The sequence below is a fragment of the Talpa occidentalis genome, unplaced genomic scaffold, assembly GCF_014898055.3.
Source record: "Talpa occidentalis isolate TD23 unplaced genomic scaffold, MPIMG_talOcc4v2.1 talOcc4.8, whole genome shotgun sequence".
NCBI classification, from domain to species: Eukaryota; Metazoa; Chordata; class Mammalia; order Eulipotyphla; family Talpidae; genus Talpa; species Talpa occidentalis.
In genome coordinates, this window is record NW_023605194.1 from 63,831,322 (window position 1) to 63,848,513 (window position 17,192).

The 17,192-nt window shown below is 40.1% G+C and overlaps 1 protein-coding gene across 3 annotated transcripts in view; it reads right to left on the bottom strand.

Moving 5' to 3' along the window:
* BMS1 (BMS1 ribosome biogenesis factor) overlaps window positions 1-14,874 on the bottom strand; it is a 54,519-nt gene extending 39,645 nt beyond the window's left edge. For 2 of the 3 annotated variants that reach the window (XM_037495968.2, XM_037495966.2), the window contains exons 1-9: window positions 14,774-14,874; window positions 13,162-13,369; window positions 11,970-12,160; window positions 10,652-10,731; window positions 8,566-8,754; window positions 7,569-7,711; window positions 6,757-6,878; window positions 6,247-6,440; window positions 294-433 (exon numbers count right to left, since the gene is read on the bottom strand). In XM_037495968.2, the coding sequence (XP_037351865.1) occupies window positions 294-433; window positions 6,247-6,440; window positions 6,757-6,878; window positions 7,569-7,711; window positions 8,566-8,754; window positions 10,652-10,731; window positions 11,970-12,160; window positions 13,162-13,337 (1,235 nt within the window). In that variant the 5' untranslated portion in view covers window positions 13,338-13,369; window positions 14,774-14,874. Of the gene's footprint in view, window positions 1-293; window positions 434-6,246; window positions 6,441-6,756; window positions 6,879-7,568; window positions 7,712-8,565; window positions 8,755-10,651; window positions 10,732-11,969; window positions 12,161-13,161; window positions 13,370-13,866; window positions 14,513-14,773 lie in introns of those variants that run through there. The other variant, XM_037495967.2, reaches the window with a different exon arrangement.
* Between the last annotated feature and the right edge of the window lie 2,318 nt (window positions 14,875-17,192).

Here is a 17,192-nt window from a genome sequence, read left to right on the forward strand (position 1 = left end):
TCAATCTGCCTGTTCTGTTCCCCACTCTGTCTCTGGTGAATCCTCTCACCCCCGACACCTCTGGCCTGTACCCCAGCTCTTGTATGCATGAATAAATAAGTCTTCAAAAAAAAAAATTCTTCCATGTAATATTATATAAATGAGGAGCCCTCAGAAATATATACACATACAAAGCAAAACAAAACAAAAGAACCTGGAATGAATTCCACTGAAATGTATCATGATGGCAGAATTTTGGGTGAAGTAATCTGTAATAAATTTTTTTATTAAAAATAGAAAAATAGCAAACTTACCCTTGATTATCTATATCCTCTGACTCCAGTGGTTGAGAATCAGAAAAAAGTGTCACTCTACTTGAAGCCATCTTGGCATCAATAGTGGAATGAGTGGAAATGAGACTCTGGACCAGTTCATGGTTAGGCCTTGTCTCATCCTGTCAAGGCCACAAGAAAAGGAAAGTGAGGAATGCACAAAGTTTCTAAAGACAGATATACTGATTTTGATCAGTTTCTCAAAATCATTTTAAAGACACTTCCTGAGAACCTCTTATTGCCCCTCCAAAAAAATGTATATCTTCTTATGACAAAGTCTAAAATTGGTTTGTCTTCATTAAGCTTTTCCAAGGCTCATACACAACCTGATAACCCAAACACTTAGCTTGAAAAACCATAGATACCAATTTATTCCACTTTAGGCCAATAAAATATCATCCCAGAATAAAGAAAAATATATATAATCAACTTTCAAAAAGTAACTTTTAATCTAAAACCTTCACTTCAAGAAATTTATTGCATAGAAAGATCAACCCCAGTGAGAAGCCACATACACAGGGTGCTCACTGCAGCACTGTTTAAAACAGAGTCCCATGGTGTCCAAGGGTTAGTGAGTAAATGAGGTTTATCCAGTGACATGCTACAGGAGCTTCAAAAGGAGAATAGCTCTACAAGTACTAACAGAAAAATGTGGAACCACATATTTTAAAATGTGACTTAGGGCCTCCCCGGTGGCGCAGCGGTTGAGTGCTGGCCTGCAAAGCTGCCCGGAGCCTCTGCAGTGTCGGTTCAATGCCCTGCCACCGGCGAGGGTCCCACATGGTGCGACAGACCTCTCCTGTCGCGCCCACTGTTCCCCTCAGCAGTGTGTTTCATCAGTCTGTCTGTTCTGCTCCCCACTCTGACTCTGGTGAATTCTCTCACCCTCCCACGCTTCTGACTGTACCCAATACTTGTATAAATAAATAAATAAATAAATCTTTTTTTTAAAAAATTGATTTAAAAATGTGCTTTTAAAAATGCTTTTATTTTAGCAGTAATAAGAGGAAAATATATAGCAATAGAGGCTCACATCAAGAAACAAGAAAGAACTCAAAGAAACAACCTAATCTCGAAGCTCAAAGATCTAGAAAAAGAACAACAAAAAAAAAACCCAAAACCAGTAGAAGAAAAGAAATAATAAAAACCAAAGCAGAAATAAATGAAATCGAAACTAAAAAAACAATCCAAAAGATCAATGAAACCAAGAGCTGGTTCTTCGAAAAAAATCAATAAAATAGACAAACCTCTAGCCAGGCTCACAAAGGAAAAAAGGGAGAAAGCACAAATAAACAGGATCATCAATGAAAGAGGAGAAATCACAACGGACACAGCAGAAATCAAAAGAATAATCAGTAACTACTATGAACAGTTATATGGAAACAAGTTCAACAATCTAGAGGAGATGGACAAATTCCTACAACTCTACAATCACCCAAAGCTAGATAAAGAAGAAATAGAACACCTAAACAGACCAATTACAAGCAGCAAAATTTAAATGGTAATCAAAAACCTCCCCAAAAACAAAAGCCCAGGACCTGATGGATTTTACAAATGAATTCTACCATACATTCAGAGTGCCTATCCTTCACAAACTCTTCCAAAAAATTGAGAAGGAAGGGATAATACCAAACACGTTCTATGAAGCCAACGTTACACTAATACCAAAACCGAACAAGGACAACACAAAAAAGGAAAACTACAGGCCAATCTCCCTAATGAACACTGATGCAAAAATCCTCAATAAAATTTTAGCTATCAGAATCCAACAATGTATCCATAAGATAATTCACCACGACCAAGTAGGATTCATGCCAGGGACACAAGGATGGTTCAACATCCGAAAATCAATCAACGTTATCCAACACATCAACAAAAAGAAATATAAAAACCATATGATAATATCAATAGATGCTAAGAAAGCTTTCGACAAAGTGCAACACCCATTCATGATAAAAGTCCTTGAAATTCTTGGGATACAAGGAACATACCTCAACATCATAAAGGCCATATACGACAAGCCAACAGCCAGTATCATTCTCAATGGTGAAAAGTGGAAAGCATTTCCATTAAGATCTGGAACAAGACAAGGATGTCCACTCTCACCACTGCTTTTCAATATAATACTGGAAGTCCTAGCCAGAGCAGTAAGACAAGAGAAAGACATACAAGGAATCCAAATAGGAAAAGAAGAAGTCAAACTATCACTATTTGCAGATGATATGATAACACACATAGAGAACCCCAAAAACTCCACAGAAAAACTAATTCAACTCATCAATCAGTTCAGTAAAGTGACAGGATACAAAATCAATGCGCAAAAGTCAGTAGCCTTCCTATACACAAACAATAAATCTGATGAAGAAGAAATCAAAAAAACCATCCCTTTTATTATAGAAACTAAAAAAAATCAAATACTTGGGAATAAATCTAACAAAAGAGATAAAGGACCTATACAAAGAAAACTATAAAGCACTGTTAGAAGAAATAGAAGAAACAAAGAAACGGAAAGACATCCCCAGCTCATGGATTGGAAGAATAAACATTATTAAAATGGCCATCCTGGGCCTCCCCGGTGGCGCAGCAGTTAAGCGCTGGGTTGCGAAGCTGCCCACAGCCTCTGCACCACTGGTTCGATTCCCGACTGCTCCCCGACCACCAGGGGAGGGTCCCACATGGCGCGCAGACCTCTCCTGCCGCCCGCTGCTCCCCTCAGAAGTGTACTTCGGGCCTTCTGCCTGTTCTGCTCCCCACTCTGGCTCTGGTGAATTCTCTCACCTCCCACGCTTCTCACTGTACCCAGTGCTTGTATAAATAAATAAATAAAATCTTTAAAAAAAAACAAAACTTAGAACAAGTTAAAAAAAAAATAAAATAAAATAAAATGGCCATCCTACCAAAAGCAATATACAGATTCAATGCTATTCCAATAAAAATTTCAATGTCATTCTTCAAAGAAATAGAACAATTATTGATGAAATTCATATGGAATCACCAAAAACCCCAAATAGCCAAAGCTCTCCTGAAAAAAAAAAAGAAGGGAATGGAGGCATCACACTCCCAGACTTCAAACTATACTCCAAAGCCATAATCATCAAAACTGCATGGTATTGGAACACGAACAGACACACAGACCAATGGAATCGAATAGAAAATCCAGAAATAAACCCACAGATTTACGGTCAGCTAATCTTTGACAAAGGAGCAAAGAATATGCATTGGAGCAAAGAAAGTTTGTTCAATAAATGGTGTTGGGAAAAATGGGTCGCTACATGCAAAAGAATGAAGCTTGACTACTACCTAACACCATGCACAAAACTCAAAATGGATTAAAGAACTAGACATAAGACCTGAAACCATAAAATACATAGAAGGAAATATAGGCGCAACACTACATGATATGTACATCAAAGACATCTTTACAGACACATCACCCAAAGCAGTGATAGTGAAGGCAAAGATAAACAGCTGGGACTACATCATTAAAGAGCTTCTGCACAGCAAAAGAGACAATAACCAAAACAAAGAGAAACCCCACCGACTGGGAGAACATTTTTGCACACAACACTAGTGATAAAGGACTCATGACAAAAATCTACAAAGAGCTGATGAGACTCAACAAAAACAAAGAAAATAATCCAGTCAAAAAATGGGCAGAAGAGCTAAAAAGAAACTTCTCTGAAGAGGAAATGCAAATGGCCAAAGGGCATATGAAAAAATGTTCAACATCACTTGCATCAGGGAAATGCAAATCAAAACTACCATGAGATACCATCTTACACCAGTGAGGATGGCACATATTAAAAAAACTAGCAACAACAAATGTTGGCGAGGTTGTGGAGAAAAAGGAACTCTCTTGCACTGTTGGTGGGAGTGCAAACTGGTCCAACCACTATGGAGAGCTGTGTGGAGATTTCTGGACCTACTAAACATAGAGCTTCCATATGATGCAGCAATTCCACTCCTAGGGATTTACCCAAAGGACACAGAAACATCAATTCCAAAGAGCACCTGCACCCCTATGTTTATAGCAGCACTGTTTACAATAGCTAAGCTTTGGAAACAACCCAAATGCCCAAAAATAGATGACTGGATCAAGAAGATGTGGTACATATACACCATGGAATATTACTCAGTATTCAAAGAAGATAAACACATGCAATTTGCAGCAACATGGATGGCGCTGGAAGGGATCATGCTCAGCGAAATAAACCAGAAAGAAAAAGAAAAATACCGGATGGTCTCACTCATAGCAGGAATCTAGAAAACTTAAACACGGGACCAGGAAAAAGAATAACTATAAGAAAGTAAAAATCAAAATCAACAAACAACTATGAACCAGAGACAGTCTATGAGAGGTGGGGGGCGGGGAGGGGAGGGATTGGGATCAAAATAAGGGGGTCGCAATTGTATGGGGAATATAAAAATAAAATTTATAATAAAAAAATTTTAAAAAAGGTAAAAAAAAATATTAATAATATGCACCTAGAAAGGTTGTTTAAAGAATTAAACATTTTAGAGTTCAGAAGTGACTTTCTTTTTTCACAAGGCTTCAGATTTTCCTTCATTTGATTTGCTGTATACCACTTACTTTAACAACATTTGAAGTTATAGGCTTCATCAAATATTAAGGCTATATCAAGGTCTATGAATCTAGTTATTTTCCATTTTCACTTTAGGCTCTTGAGGAGGTAGTATATGGTAATTCAACTTTACAGATAATACTTTTCATTCATCAACATCATTAGTTCATCAAAAAAAGTTCTTTAACAGTAAAGATGCTTTACCAAAATCTTCATAATGAAGATTATAATTCTCTTCATAAATGAGGACAATGTGCAGTTATTCGCCTAAGTCACCAGATAGAAGACAGGTCATTTGTATTTGTAACCATAACTTTTGGCACATACTAAGTATTCTAAACATGTTTTGAATAGAAGGAAAATTTCCTTACTTCTGACTCATAGAGGATATTTGTATGTTGTAAACTGAAAGGATGTAACTATGAAACTTTGCTGCACAGAATCATCAGAGCAAGATCGAATGGTTAAAGGAATGGTTACAAAAATTTCTTTGTTGCTACTACACAGTATTGGCTACAATCATATTAAATAAAAAAATAAGGATTTTTTAATAAAAGGAAAAAAATAGTATGATATGATTTGATTTCTGAGAAATCAAATATGCTTGTAAAGCAACTCAAAAGTAAATGCTCTCTCTGGTTTCACTTTGCTGAAGGGGTGGATTTTCGTTGTTCTTTTAGTCATTCCTTTTGCTTACATTTAGTTGTATGTAAGCAAATGACTAATGGGGTCTGCAATACTGGTCAACACATTTGGAAAAGAACAATAAAAAAGAAAAAATAAATAAAAATGCTTTTTTCAAAGTGTTCTGTTTGATTTAAATGTTACTTATGATATATCTACCCATGTAAGCATGTAAAATAAAGTTGATTGCCTTTAAAAATAAATAAATAAAAATGCTTTTTTTTGCAAACTTGGTTTCCACATAACAGTATTACTTCTCTCACACACACCTCAAATACCACATCTATGTACTACATGCATAAATAAAATGGTGTTGTTTACATGTAATATATAACAATATAAATATATATAACACAAATATGAGTATGTTTAGAGAAAAACAGAAAAAGAGAGAAAGACCAAAGAGAGCTAGAACACATTGACTTTATATAGAGACAGGGAGCAGAGCAGCCAGACTGCTTTCATTGCTCACAATGGGAGACATGGGAGGCCCTGAACAACTGGGCAGCAGCATCAAAGGGAGGATGTGACTTTTACTTTCTTAGTGCAATTAAGTATTCTGTATATTTATAGTAAGTGTTGTGGTCTTTCTTGAATACATGAATAAATATTAAAAAACTCAGGGAATAAAAAGCTCACTACATTAATCCCTGTGATATCCTTCTCACCGATTCCTGGAAGCCATGGCTACCACCAAGGTCAACATAGACAGCATCTTTGTCATATAGCACACCACCAACTCCAGACAGAGGTGCATAAACCAACTTCTCTTTCTCATTTAAACAGCGCTTCTTTTGTTGTTCAGGAAGCCCACAGGGGTCTGGGAGGAAACTGACATCACTCACAGCAAAATCTCCTACACCTGGAACAGGGACAGAGTAAGATGGCTTCAGTTAACAAGTATTGACTGTTGGCAGAAATGGCCCACAGTTTAAAGGTTTCAATCAAAACAAGGGCATCATATGACCCGGCACCATATCCCTCAAGCTAAATAATAGCACCAGAGGGAGAGGGGTTTAGGGCAATTCAACACCTTTCTGACAACTGCAGAGCTGGATAACTCTTAAAACCTACAGGGTACTCTATCTGATTTTGCCATTTTTCCATTTTCCTAAGAACATTTCATATGCTATCCCAAGAGGTCTATAAATAGAATGTATTTTACAACAAAATGATACCTGGCATGTGAATTTGGCTTTTATTTTTCAAATGCGCTCCTCTTAAATAACCATAGAGAGACACCTTTCGGTCACACTTGATATTTGTTCGGATATCTTCTGGATTTGTCAAATCTTCCATCCTAGAAAAATAAAACCCAATTACATGATAGACATGAATGTCAAAAATCTTATACCTTACTTCATGGGTCAATGACTCATCACAGTCACTAGTTTTCTAAACATGTTCTCCAGAGAATTATTTAAAAAATTCAGAAATAAAAAGGCGCAGTTTACATACACCAGAGGAAAAGGCATGAACAAAAGATTGCACGTCTCTTATATGAGATATATTTGACTAATGAGACACCACAAGTAGTAAACACTATGCATGTGGGGCCAGGGAAGAGTGGAGGATGCATACAGGAAAGCCCTTCTATGGAAGAGGATGATGCTTTGATATGGGTTTTTTAAATATGGTTTGGGTTCTGGCAAATGGATAAAGGGTATTATTCCAGGCTGAGAAAATATTAAAATAGCAGAAAGGAAGGAAAGCACAGGCACATCTGAGTGATGGGAGCACCACTGTCCTAACACAGCATCACTGAAAATTAAAGTGAAAAAGCCGGATGTGACCACATCCTATAGCCTTAAATGCTTCAAAATTCTCATACTTTCGTAACCTAATTACTCCCAAAGCCACATCTTTAATGTTAAAAAAAAACTATTTCTCCCCAACCATTCATAGTAGACACAAAATAAACTCATTATTTTTTCCTAACCTTTTTTCAAAATACACGAGCCTGGAAAAACAGTCTACATTCACTTTTTACCTGTCTGCCAGGATATATGGGTGAGAGGTTTGCCATGTGAGAGGCCTAAATTTCATAACGGTAATAAAACGGCCCAGATTGTGAATTTCTTGGTTTTGATATTCTCCATGTACCATTCCAGAAAGGTAGAACAGCTTGGCACCCTGAACAGTGAAAATAAAATAAAATAAATTTCAATTAAACCTTATCAATACTGCACCAAAATAAAGGTCTCTAAATAAGAAATAATCCAGGCCTCCCTGGTGGCACAGGCGGTTGAGCGCTGACAGTGAAGCTGTTCCCAGCCTCTGCAGCGTGGGTTCGATCCCGGCTGGCCAGCGAGAATCCCACAAGGCACAGCAGACCTCTCCTGTCACACCTGCTGCCCTCCTTAGCAGTGTGTTTCGACAGTCTGCCTGTTCTGTTTCCCACTGTCTCTGGTGAATCCTCCCACCCTCCCTCGCATCTGGCCTGTACCCCAGCTCTTGTATAAATAAAATAAATCTTTAAATAAATAAATAAGAAACAATGCTAAGATAGGGAGACCCCTAGCAAACCACAGTGCCAATGCTTCAGAATTTCCATCTTCTTTAAATACTGATCTTTTAGGGCTTCACGGGCAAATTGCTAAAACATTTAGTTTCAAGTTGCTTGTCATACAAGCAATGACATTTGTCCAGAGTATTGCATGAAGAGGGCAGTGATGTTCCTAAGCACAGAAAAAAATTCTGTGACAGATGGGCCAAAGCAATATGGAGGGCAGGAGTGACAGTATTAGTGCACTACTATTTCTGATCCTGTAAGTAGGATAAACTTCAGACGTATCCTATTTACTCTAAAATCTAGAGCAGTTAAATTTGACACTGCCTGGTTTTGGTGGATATGTTTCAAGGACTATGAACAATAGATAAAGGGAACTCAGAAGGTAAGTCCTGTAAAGATTTTTATTAATCTCTCATATTCACTCTATTGTTAAAGGATTATAGCGACACTATTCAATAATTAAGTCTCTTCCTACCGGGTAGACTTCTGTCCAGAACCTATGTTTTAATCGTTTCTTTGTCTTCTTCAGTTGTTTACTATACTTGAAGGAATCAAGATGAGTAAGAACACCCATAATTTTCGGAAAACCATGTACTTGGCAGATGTTCAGAAATTCAAATGTTTCCATTTCAAACCCAAAACTGGCGTCTATGAGCATCAGAACCTAAAAAAGAGAAGACACAATCTTTCAAGAAAGCTATCCAAAACAGACTATCAGCAAACTGTAGCCCAGAAACCAAATCCCATCTATCACCTGTCTTGTAACTGAAGTTACACTGGACCATAAACACATAAGTTCATTTACACACTATTTACAGAGGCTTTGGGGCTACAATTGCAAAGCAGTTAAAACAAAAAGTATGACATGCAAAACCTAAAATATTGACTATCGGGCCCAGTCAACCCTTATTCTAAACTAAGTGATCACTTAGGAATCACCGCAGGGAGAAAACACCAACCAGGACAATATCTACCACAACACACTTCTATTTCAAGAATTTGGATATATAAGAAATAACTCTGAAAAGATTGGGTCTAATTTCGCTCTCACTTGAAAAGTCCTTACTTCATGAAATAATGTTTTGTTGTATGGCATTTTTAAGCAAAACAGCAGGTCTCTAACAAGCAAATCACACAACAGTTCTCTGACATGCAAAAAAAGGGATAAGTGGAACCAATACAAAATACCAAAATGTAAAAAAAAACCAAAATTTTTGTTTAACTTTTTCATAAAGAAAAAATATCTTTGCTAAGAAATAATTTTAACATGCCAAAAAAAAAAAAAGTTTAGAATTGAGTCAAAGGAGAGTATAGTTATAAACAGTAATTGACATGAAAACATAAGTAGATAATACCAATTTCTTAAAATTTATGACTCTCCAACATGTAAAATAATTTGAGTTATTTGAGACTTTTAAGATATTCAAGACATCTGTTCTTTCCTTTCTGTAGCAAATTAAAAATAAAACTGGAAACAGAAAAACTTTTTATTAAAGAAGAGAACATTCATAATCCTAACACACAAAATACATGAAGGTGACCACTGAGCACGGGAAGAAAGCGGAGAGGCCGCAGGCACATCATAGGCCACGCTGGCATTCAGAGTTCTCTGGACAGATTAGAACAGGTCAAAGGGGAAGGGCTGACTGTGGAATTATCTCTACACCCTACCAGATACCAGGAGCGCCAAGATGCAAGACATGCTTACAGGATCAGAAAACTAGGTGACAATTCCTTAGCTGACAATCTTTCTCAACTAAAAATAACTGAATCCTGTATTACTCCTCCAATTCACATACATGTGCATGCACACATGTGTGTGCCTTTGCCACGATTTAGGAGGCTTAATCACAACCTAATGTACAGCAATCAATATAGTCCAGGTTAAATTAATCATGACACACACTATGGGACACCATGTACAGCCTCCACAGCTTCTGCAACATGAGTTTGATCCCGGCCCCAGCCGGCCAGGGAGCAACCCACATGGTGAAGCAGACCTCTCCTGACTCACCCCCCTGCTCCCCTCAGCAGCGTACTTTGGTCAATCTGCCTGTTCTGTTTCCCACTCTGTCTCTGGTGAATCCTCTCACAACCCACGCCTTTGTTCTGTACCCCAGCTCTTGTATGCATAAATAAATAAATCTTGAAAAAAAAGAAACTGCACTATTTCCATATGCTAAATACTATCTCCATCATCAAGAGCAACATCTCAAGAGCAATTCATGAACTTACTTTAGCATTAAGAATGGAGATTCTGACACCATTAAGAGGAAGGATGAGACCTTCCCATCCTCAGACAAATTACTTAACCCCTGGAACCTCAACTTCATAATTTTGAACTGGAGAGAACAACTATTTACCTCTAAGGCGAACTGTGGGATTGGATAAGCTAAATTTGTAGAAAGCTTTTAGCACAGCGCTTTCTAACAAGGGTCCAAGAAATGGTACTCACCTTTCTTTTAAACATCAGAAACCTCTCTTCCCTTCAACATGGGATAAATGACCTATCACACTGTTCTAAGTACTCATCAAAAACCTACTCTCTCCCACTGACTTACCAAATCTGCTACTTTAGCTAGATCAATCATCATGTTAATGTCACATCCACATTCAATAAAGGTGAGTCTGCGCTTTTTGCCTGTAAGAGAATAGATGGAAATTTTACTTCTAAAAAAAATCTCGTAAAAGTTTATTAATTCTACTAATAATTCTTAATTGCATTATCAAAAGCAGCATACACACTTAGATGAGTATTTCAGAAGTTCATTTTTATAGGAGAAAACAGATAAAGTATATTCCATCTTACTTTTCTTTTCTTTTTTTTTAAAGATTTATTTATTTATACAAGAACCGGAGTACAGGTCAGATGTGCAGGAGGATGAGAGGATTCACCAGAGCGGGAAGCAGAACAGGTAGACGGACCGAAGACACTACTGAGGGGAGCAGTGGGCGAGACAGGAGAGGTCTGCCAAACCATGTGGGTTTCTTCCCAGCCTGGGAATCGAACCTGTGCTGCAGAGGCTGCGGAGAGCTTCACAGCACTGCACTCAACCCACTGAACCACCAGGGAGGCCCCATCTTACTTTTCTTATTATATTTTCTAATTTTAAAATGATTGAAAAGTTTACCCATATGAATAAAGTGCTTAAACATAGAATTCTGACTGAATTAGGCAGATAAACAGGCTTCATGTCGAAGATGATCCTGTTGTTCAGCAGAGGGGCCAATGCTTCACTTAAAGTGTCCTGTGTTCTACTCTACGTAAAAACATTCTCAAACCAAATATAACACAATGCTCATGGAATAATAATAAATTAAGGTTAAAGAAATCAGTCAGTTGATAGAAATGTCTTTAAGATAAAGAACAGTCTCAATCCAACTATATGACTGCAGTAAGAGATTTCAGATTCTACCACTGCCACTTTGGGAATTTTCTTCATCTTCCCTGAAACCCACAAAGTTCACCATTTCCCAGAGCAGACAAGTTCTCACAGGAAAAGAGACAAGCTCCTTCATGTCCAAAAGAATGTGGCTTCATAAGGGTAAGCAGGTATGCCTGGTGCATAGCAGATACTATCTGTTAAATGAAGGTGCTCACCATGACCAATTTGGCCTCCCAGGCCAGCCAACCCCTGCAGAGGAGCATACTTTGCAAATCCATAGAGGATTCAGAATAAGATACAAATCCACATCATTATCACCCCTGGGAATCTATCCTTTTCTGAAGCTACAGTCAACTCAGGAAAAACACAGAAGAAGTAATATGAAGTGGCAATGTTACTTTAACATTTATCAGGAAAAAAAATGTTCAATAAAGACATGCATGTGCCCGAAAAGACAACATCTGCTATGTCATTTGCAATACCACCCTCCTACCTGACACGATCGTTACAGGGCCTCTGATTTCCGTCAGCTTCTGCCTGGTGAAGTTCCGAATAAGACACTGGATCAAAGTACTTTTTCCAACTTTTGGAGGTCCCATAACCACCACCACTATCGGTGGGGGCTCTAGTGGCATTCGATCAACCACTGGAATATGATGCTTTTTTGTCTTCAAATCCTGAGTCCTAAATAGTTAAAAAAATTCATTTTCAAAAAATAAAATGCATTATCCTCACAAGTAAAGATTTTAAAGAGAGCAGAATATACAATGTTATGGAATAAAATGAACTTGTTAACTTGGTCTCAATCCAATAACTGCAATTCAATAGATATCTAATAGATTAACTTCAACAGTATAGAGTGGTAAAAACGATACATACATTTTCTGATTGTTTTCTTAGCTGACTGTCAGGCAAACACAGAGGCAATGTATCATAGTATATAAGAGCAGAGGTTTGGGGGTTAAATTTGACATACCTTCTGGGAAAATTTAATTCAATCATGTTTTAAAGCACACAGCTTGCCACATACTAAGGGCTCATTAAATAAAACCACTTAACACTACATATTACAATTACATGAAACATATCCAGGAAAAAAAAAAAAAAACACACAAGTATGCCTACTACCACAGAAATTATTTAAAGGCTATGAATGTATTTGATAAAGAAAAACTATTTAAGGGCCTTCCTGGTGGCGCAAGCAGTTAAACACAGCATTGTAAAGCTATCTCCAGCCTCTGCAGCACGAGTTGGATCCCCAGCTGGCCATGGAGCCACCCATATGGCACAGCAGACCTCGCCTGTCTCGCCCGCTGTGTGTATTTCTGTCAATCTGCAGGCTCTGTTACCCGCTCTGCTGTTTCTGGTGAATCCTCTCCTCCCCTGCTCCCCCTGCACCTATGGCTTGTACCCCTGTTCCTGTATGCATAAATAAATCTTTAAAAAAAAAAACTATTTAAGCTTTTCTCCTGGGCAAAAATGTCAGTCACTGTGCAGATCTTGGAGGCAAGGCACTTTCCACAGGCAAGACTCTCATGATTTAGTAAAAGAAATATGGCACTCGTTTCCATGCCCTTTAAATTTGGACTAGACTCGTGATTCTAAACATCATCTGGAGAGGTTCCCATTGTTTAAAAAGAACAAACTTTCCAGTGGAAGAACCACTAGACTCCAGGTAAACATACCTGTGAAAGGATCGAGCCATCCGCACAGCAGACTGGACTGCAAAAGCTTTGGGGTTCCTTTTCCGGGCATCTTCTTCATCTCCAAGTTGGAGATTCTGCAAGTGCCGTTTCTTTTTCTTCTCAGCTTTGGGTCCACTGTTTTTCTTTCTATGTTTCTTCTGGTCCTTAGTCTCCATAGTGTCTTTTTAACCAATTCACCAACTTTAACCTACATTGAAGAGGGTGGAGGTGGGGTAAGCATTTTATAATCTAGTCAACACCTCAGGAAAAGCTGTAAATTTCATTCATTTCTTTATGAAGAAATATATATTTGTTCAACTAACTGGGATAGAAACTTCTTAATATTATTCCCAATTTCACTTTGCTGCTGTAATAATGCAATAGTCTACAACTATACCTTTCATTGCCAAAACTATTAGCCACAAGTGGCTACGGTGGACTAAAAATGTACCTAGAGAATCTGAGAAATCCAATTTTAAATTCCAATTTTAATTAATTCAATTCTAAATTTAAATAGCCATATGTTATTAGTGGTTACCATACTAAACAGTTCAAGCTTAAAAAATAAAATGGATTAATGAAGTGGTTCTCTAACTTAAACTATTTTTACATTTTAAAAATAAAAGCATATTAATAACCCTTCAATAGCACATCAGTATCAATTTTAGTATGTTTTCTATAAAACTAGAAAATTCTAATAATCACCTGCACACTTTTAAAAAGCAGTAACATCTATTCACGTGAGATCGGATAGATTCTGGGTGACATCTGGAGATGTGGATTTGCAGGAACCCTTACAATAATTTCTGAGAGTCCCAGGAATTCTTGGACAGTAAATTGGAGAACAGTGGAACAGGAACAGTTGGGGGGGAGGGGTGTTTGTTTTTTCTTTTTAGGAAATCAGGAAACAAGGGTCAGGGTGTCATTCAAATCAATTATGGTACTGAATATCTGCCCCATAATTTTATCTATGATGTGCTAGACATTATGACTGTAGATGGCTATGACTATAATCTAACTAGGGACGGGAATCCAAACGAACAATTTCCGTGCCAATCAAAAGGTTGATCAATCTTGAGATTTCCCATGATGTATACGTGACAAACACCAACGGAAGTCTGTACACACCAGCGTAATGTCAATGAACAGTGCAGGAACTTAGGAGAGCTGGGTTCCAGGAATGCTTTCAAATTAAACAGCTGTTTAATTTTCACAGTCATTATTTCTCTTCACTACTACATTTCGGTTCCAAACGTGTACTGCAACGGGCGGAGGAGCCCAAATTTGGAGTCATCAGATCTGGCTCAGGTCTAAGTCACCCGGCAGAACTACCCTGCCATGAAAGCACCATTCCCAGCCATCTCCCCCCCCCCCCCCCCCACGGCCCAGGCTCTCGGCAAGAATTCATTCAGCCAGTCCCTCAACGACCTCGGAACAATTCCCCTGCGACTACGAGCAGTCAGCCCAGCACGGGAAGTGCTCCTCGGGAGCACAGACATTCCGGAAGACATTCCGGGGAGAGATATTACCACGCGCGCGACTCGCAATGCTCCCAGAGCCCCAGCCCGCGAGACCCCCACCGCGGCCGCCTGCCCCACTCAGTGGCCGTTACCGGGTTCACAACTGCTAATCCTCAGGCCCGCGTGGACGCCGCCGGAAACGGAAATGCGCCCTTCCGTAGCTTCAACAAGCCGACGGGAAACCAGAGACGCAAAAGAAAGGTCCGCGGAGAGACGGCTTTGGGAGGCCAGATGGGAAGATTCATGATTGGCTGAGCGTGAGCGCCAGCGGCGTCTGAGTGGTGCGTTCACCCGGAGTCCCGCCCCTTCGTCTAAGCCCCGCCCCAGGAGCGTCCCGCCCACCCCCCCTACCACTCCCCCAATACCACCCACCCCACCCCCTTACCCGCATGCGCGGGCCGGGACGTCTGCTTCACTGCAAGCGGGGAGTCTGGGCTCCAAGCGGTGGGTGCCGTGCCTTTCGGAATCCCGTCCTGAGACAGTGGAAACAGCGGCCTACCACCCTTCTTGGTAGGAGGCAGAAGCCAGCAGCAACACATTTAGTCCGAGTCTTCCCGGGAGTCACAGCGCGCATTCCCTCCCAAAACTTCAGGCACCAGGTGCCCCAGCTCACCTGATGGAACATCAGCGGGTCGGTTGTCCTCTGCCTGGTTAACTTGCACATCCTTAAAGAAGACAGAGCTGGACATTTCTGGGCTGCTTTTGTGCTGTAATTCCATCTCTTGCTAGGGCGGCGACAAAATGACCCAGCTTGATAGTCCATGGCCTTTCTCCATTACTAGGAAAGCGGCCACAGCTCTAGGGGCCCGGCTCTGACATCCTGACTTAGGCAGCACAACCAGTTTGTAGAGAGCAAAGTGAAGCTAAGAGAATGCGAATAATTGATGGCTAAGTCAGTACTCTGTGACTTTGAGCTCTCTTGCTTAATCCCAAAGATCTTGCTTTCTCCTTTGCTCTCTGCGCACCAGGGCACACCCCAAGAAATCAATGAGAGTACACAAGGCAAAGTTACCCTGGGAGTGTCAGCAAGGTGGTTCTGGGCCTGCACCAGCTAGGAACCTGAATCTAAAGAGGGCAGGTTGCCATTGAGGTGAAGCTGTGTGTTCCATGCTCCATGTCTGTGGTCCTGCCCCTCCTGTTCGTCTCATCCTATTCTCCTACCAGCTTCAGGGAACACCTACTTGGTGCTAACATCTAGCAATACAGAAGGCCTTAGGGACAACCAAGCCTTCAGGGACCTCTCAGGTTAATAGAAGAAAATAGACACATCAGTGGAGACCTAGAAGATGAAGTGAGAGAGGAAATCGCCACTTAATCTGAGAACACCCAGGAGTGACACTAAGCAGACCCTTTCAACTGCATCACTCAAGTCTTGTCTAGTGATCTTCTCTTGGCCCTGGGGAGGGAAAGAAAGCAGAAGAATTGGCAGGGATGGAGACAGAGAACCATTTCCTGGCCAGTGGTTTTTATTTTCAAGTTTCTCATCTGCGAGATAGAGGTGGTAATGGCTTAGTCAGAGGGCTAGGAAAGTGGGAATCATTGGAGATAATGTCAAGTTGTAACAGGGTGGTCCCCAGGAAAGGGGGAGGTTCCCTGCCCCACCCAAGGGAGGGTGGAGCTGAGCAGGAAGAGAAGAAGCTGCAGAAGGGACTGAGGAAGGAAGCAGGATGGAGCCAGGAGACCTGGAGGAGGCGCGTGGATCCTAGAGACATGTGAAGAAACTGCGCTTGTCTTTTGGTCGTGGACGGGGTGACACAGATGTGGGTGAGATCCATGGGGAGGTGACAATGGCAGCTTTTATCTTGATGTTGATTTGCTCTTTTCCTTCCGGGCTTGTCCAGTTGTTTGTGACCCTTTTCTGTGGGTCCCCACTGGAAGATGCTTTAGACTTGTAGCAGGCTTTGGGGCCTTGTTCTGGGCCAATCCCATTTGGATGGACTTTTACCCACGAGGGGACGGGTAACTTTGGGTGCTTCATTTAGAAACTAGATTCTTTGCCTTACCTGTATTGTTTCCTAGTTTTATTAAAGTTCCTTTTCATTAAAGTCTCCTATGTTTTGTGTTGATGCGGCGGATGGCAGAACCCATTTAGAATAGGCAGGTTTGCAGAGTTTGGGCTGGCCCCTCTCCCTGTCCTATAACAAAGTTAGTAGATTTCTTGGAACATGTAAAGTACAATATTGGGCAGCAGCTAAGATTCTAAGATCAGAAGAAAAACATCACTGTGCATCATTAGTGATTCACTTACAGTGATTTAAAAAAAAAAGCTGCTCAATATTATCCCTACAATAACCCTATGAGGATGGTCCTCTATTGCTGAGAGGAAGAACCTGAGGCTGGAAAGGTGTCTTGATTTCCCAAGTCTCACAGCTAGTGGGTGTGCAAGTGACTGCTGTGACACCAAGAGGCAGGTGCTCACTTTTTGAACAGCAGGTCCAGTGCCTGCCAGTTGGTGGCAGAAGCTCTGTAGGTGTACAGGAAATGCCGGTGGAGAAGTCTCTTTCTATAAAT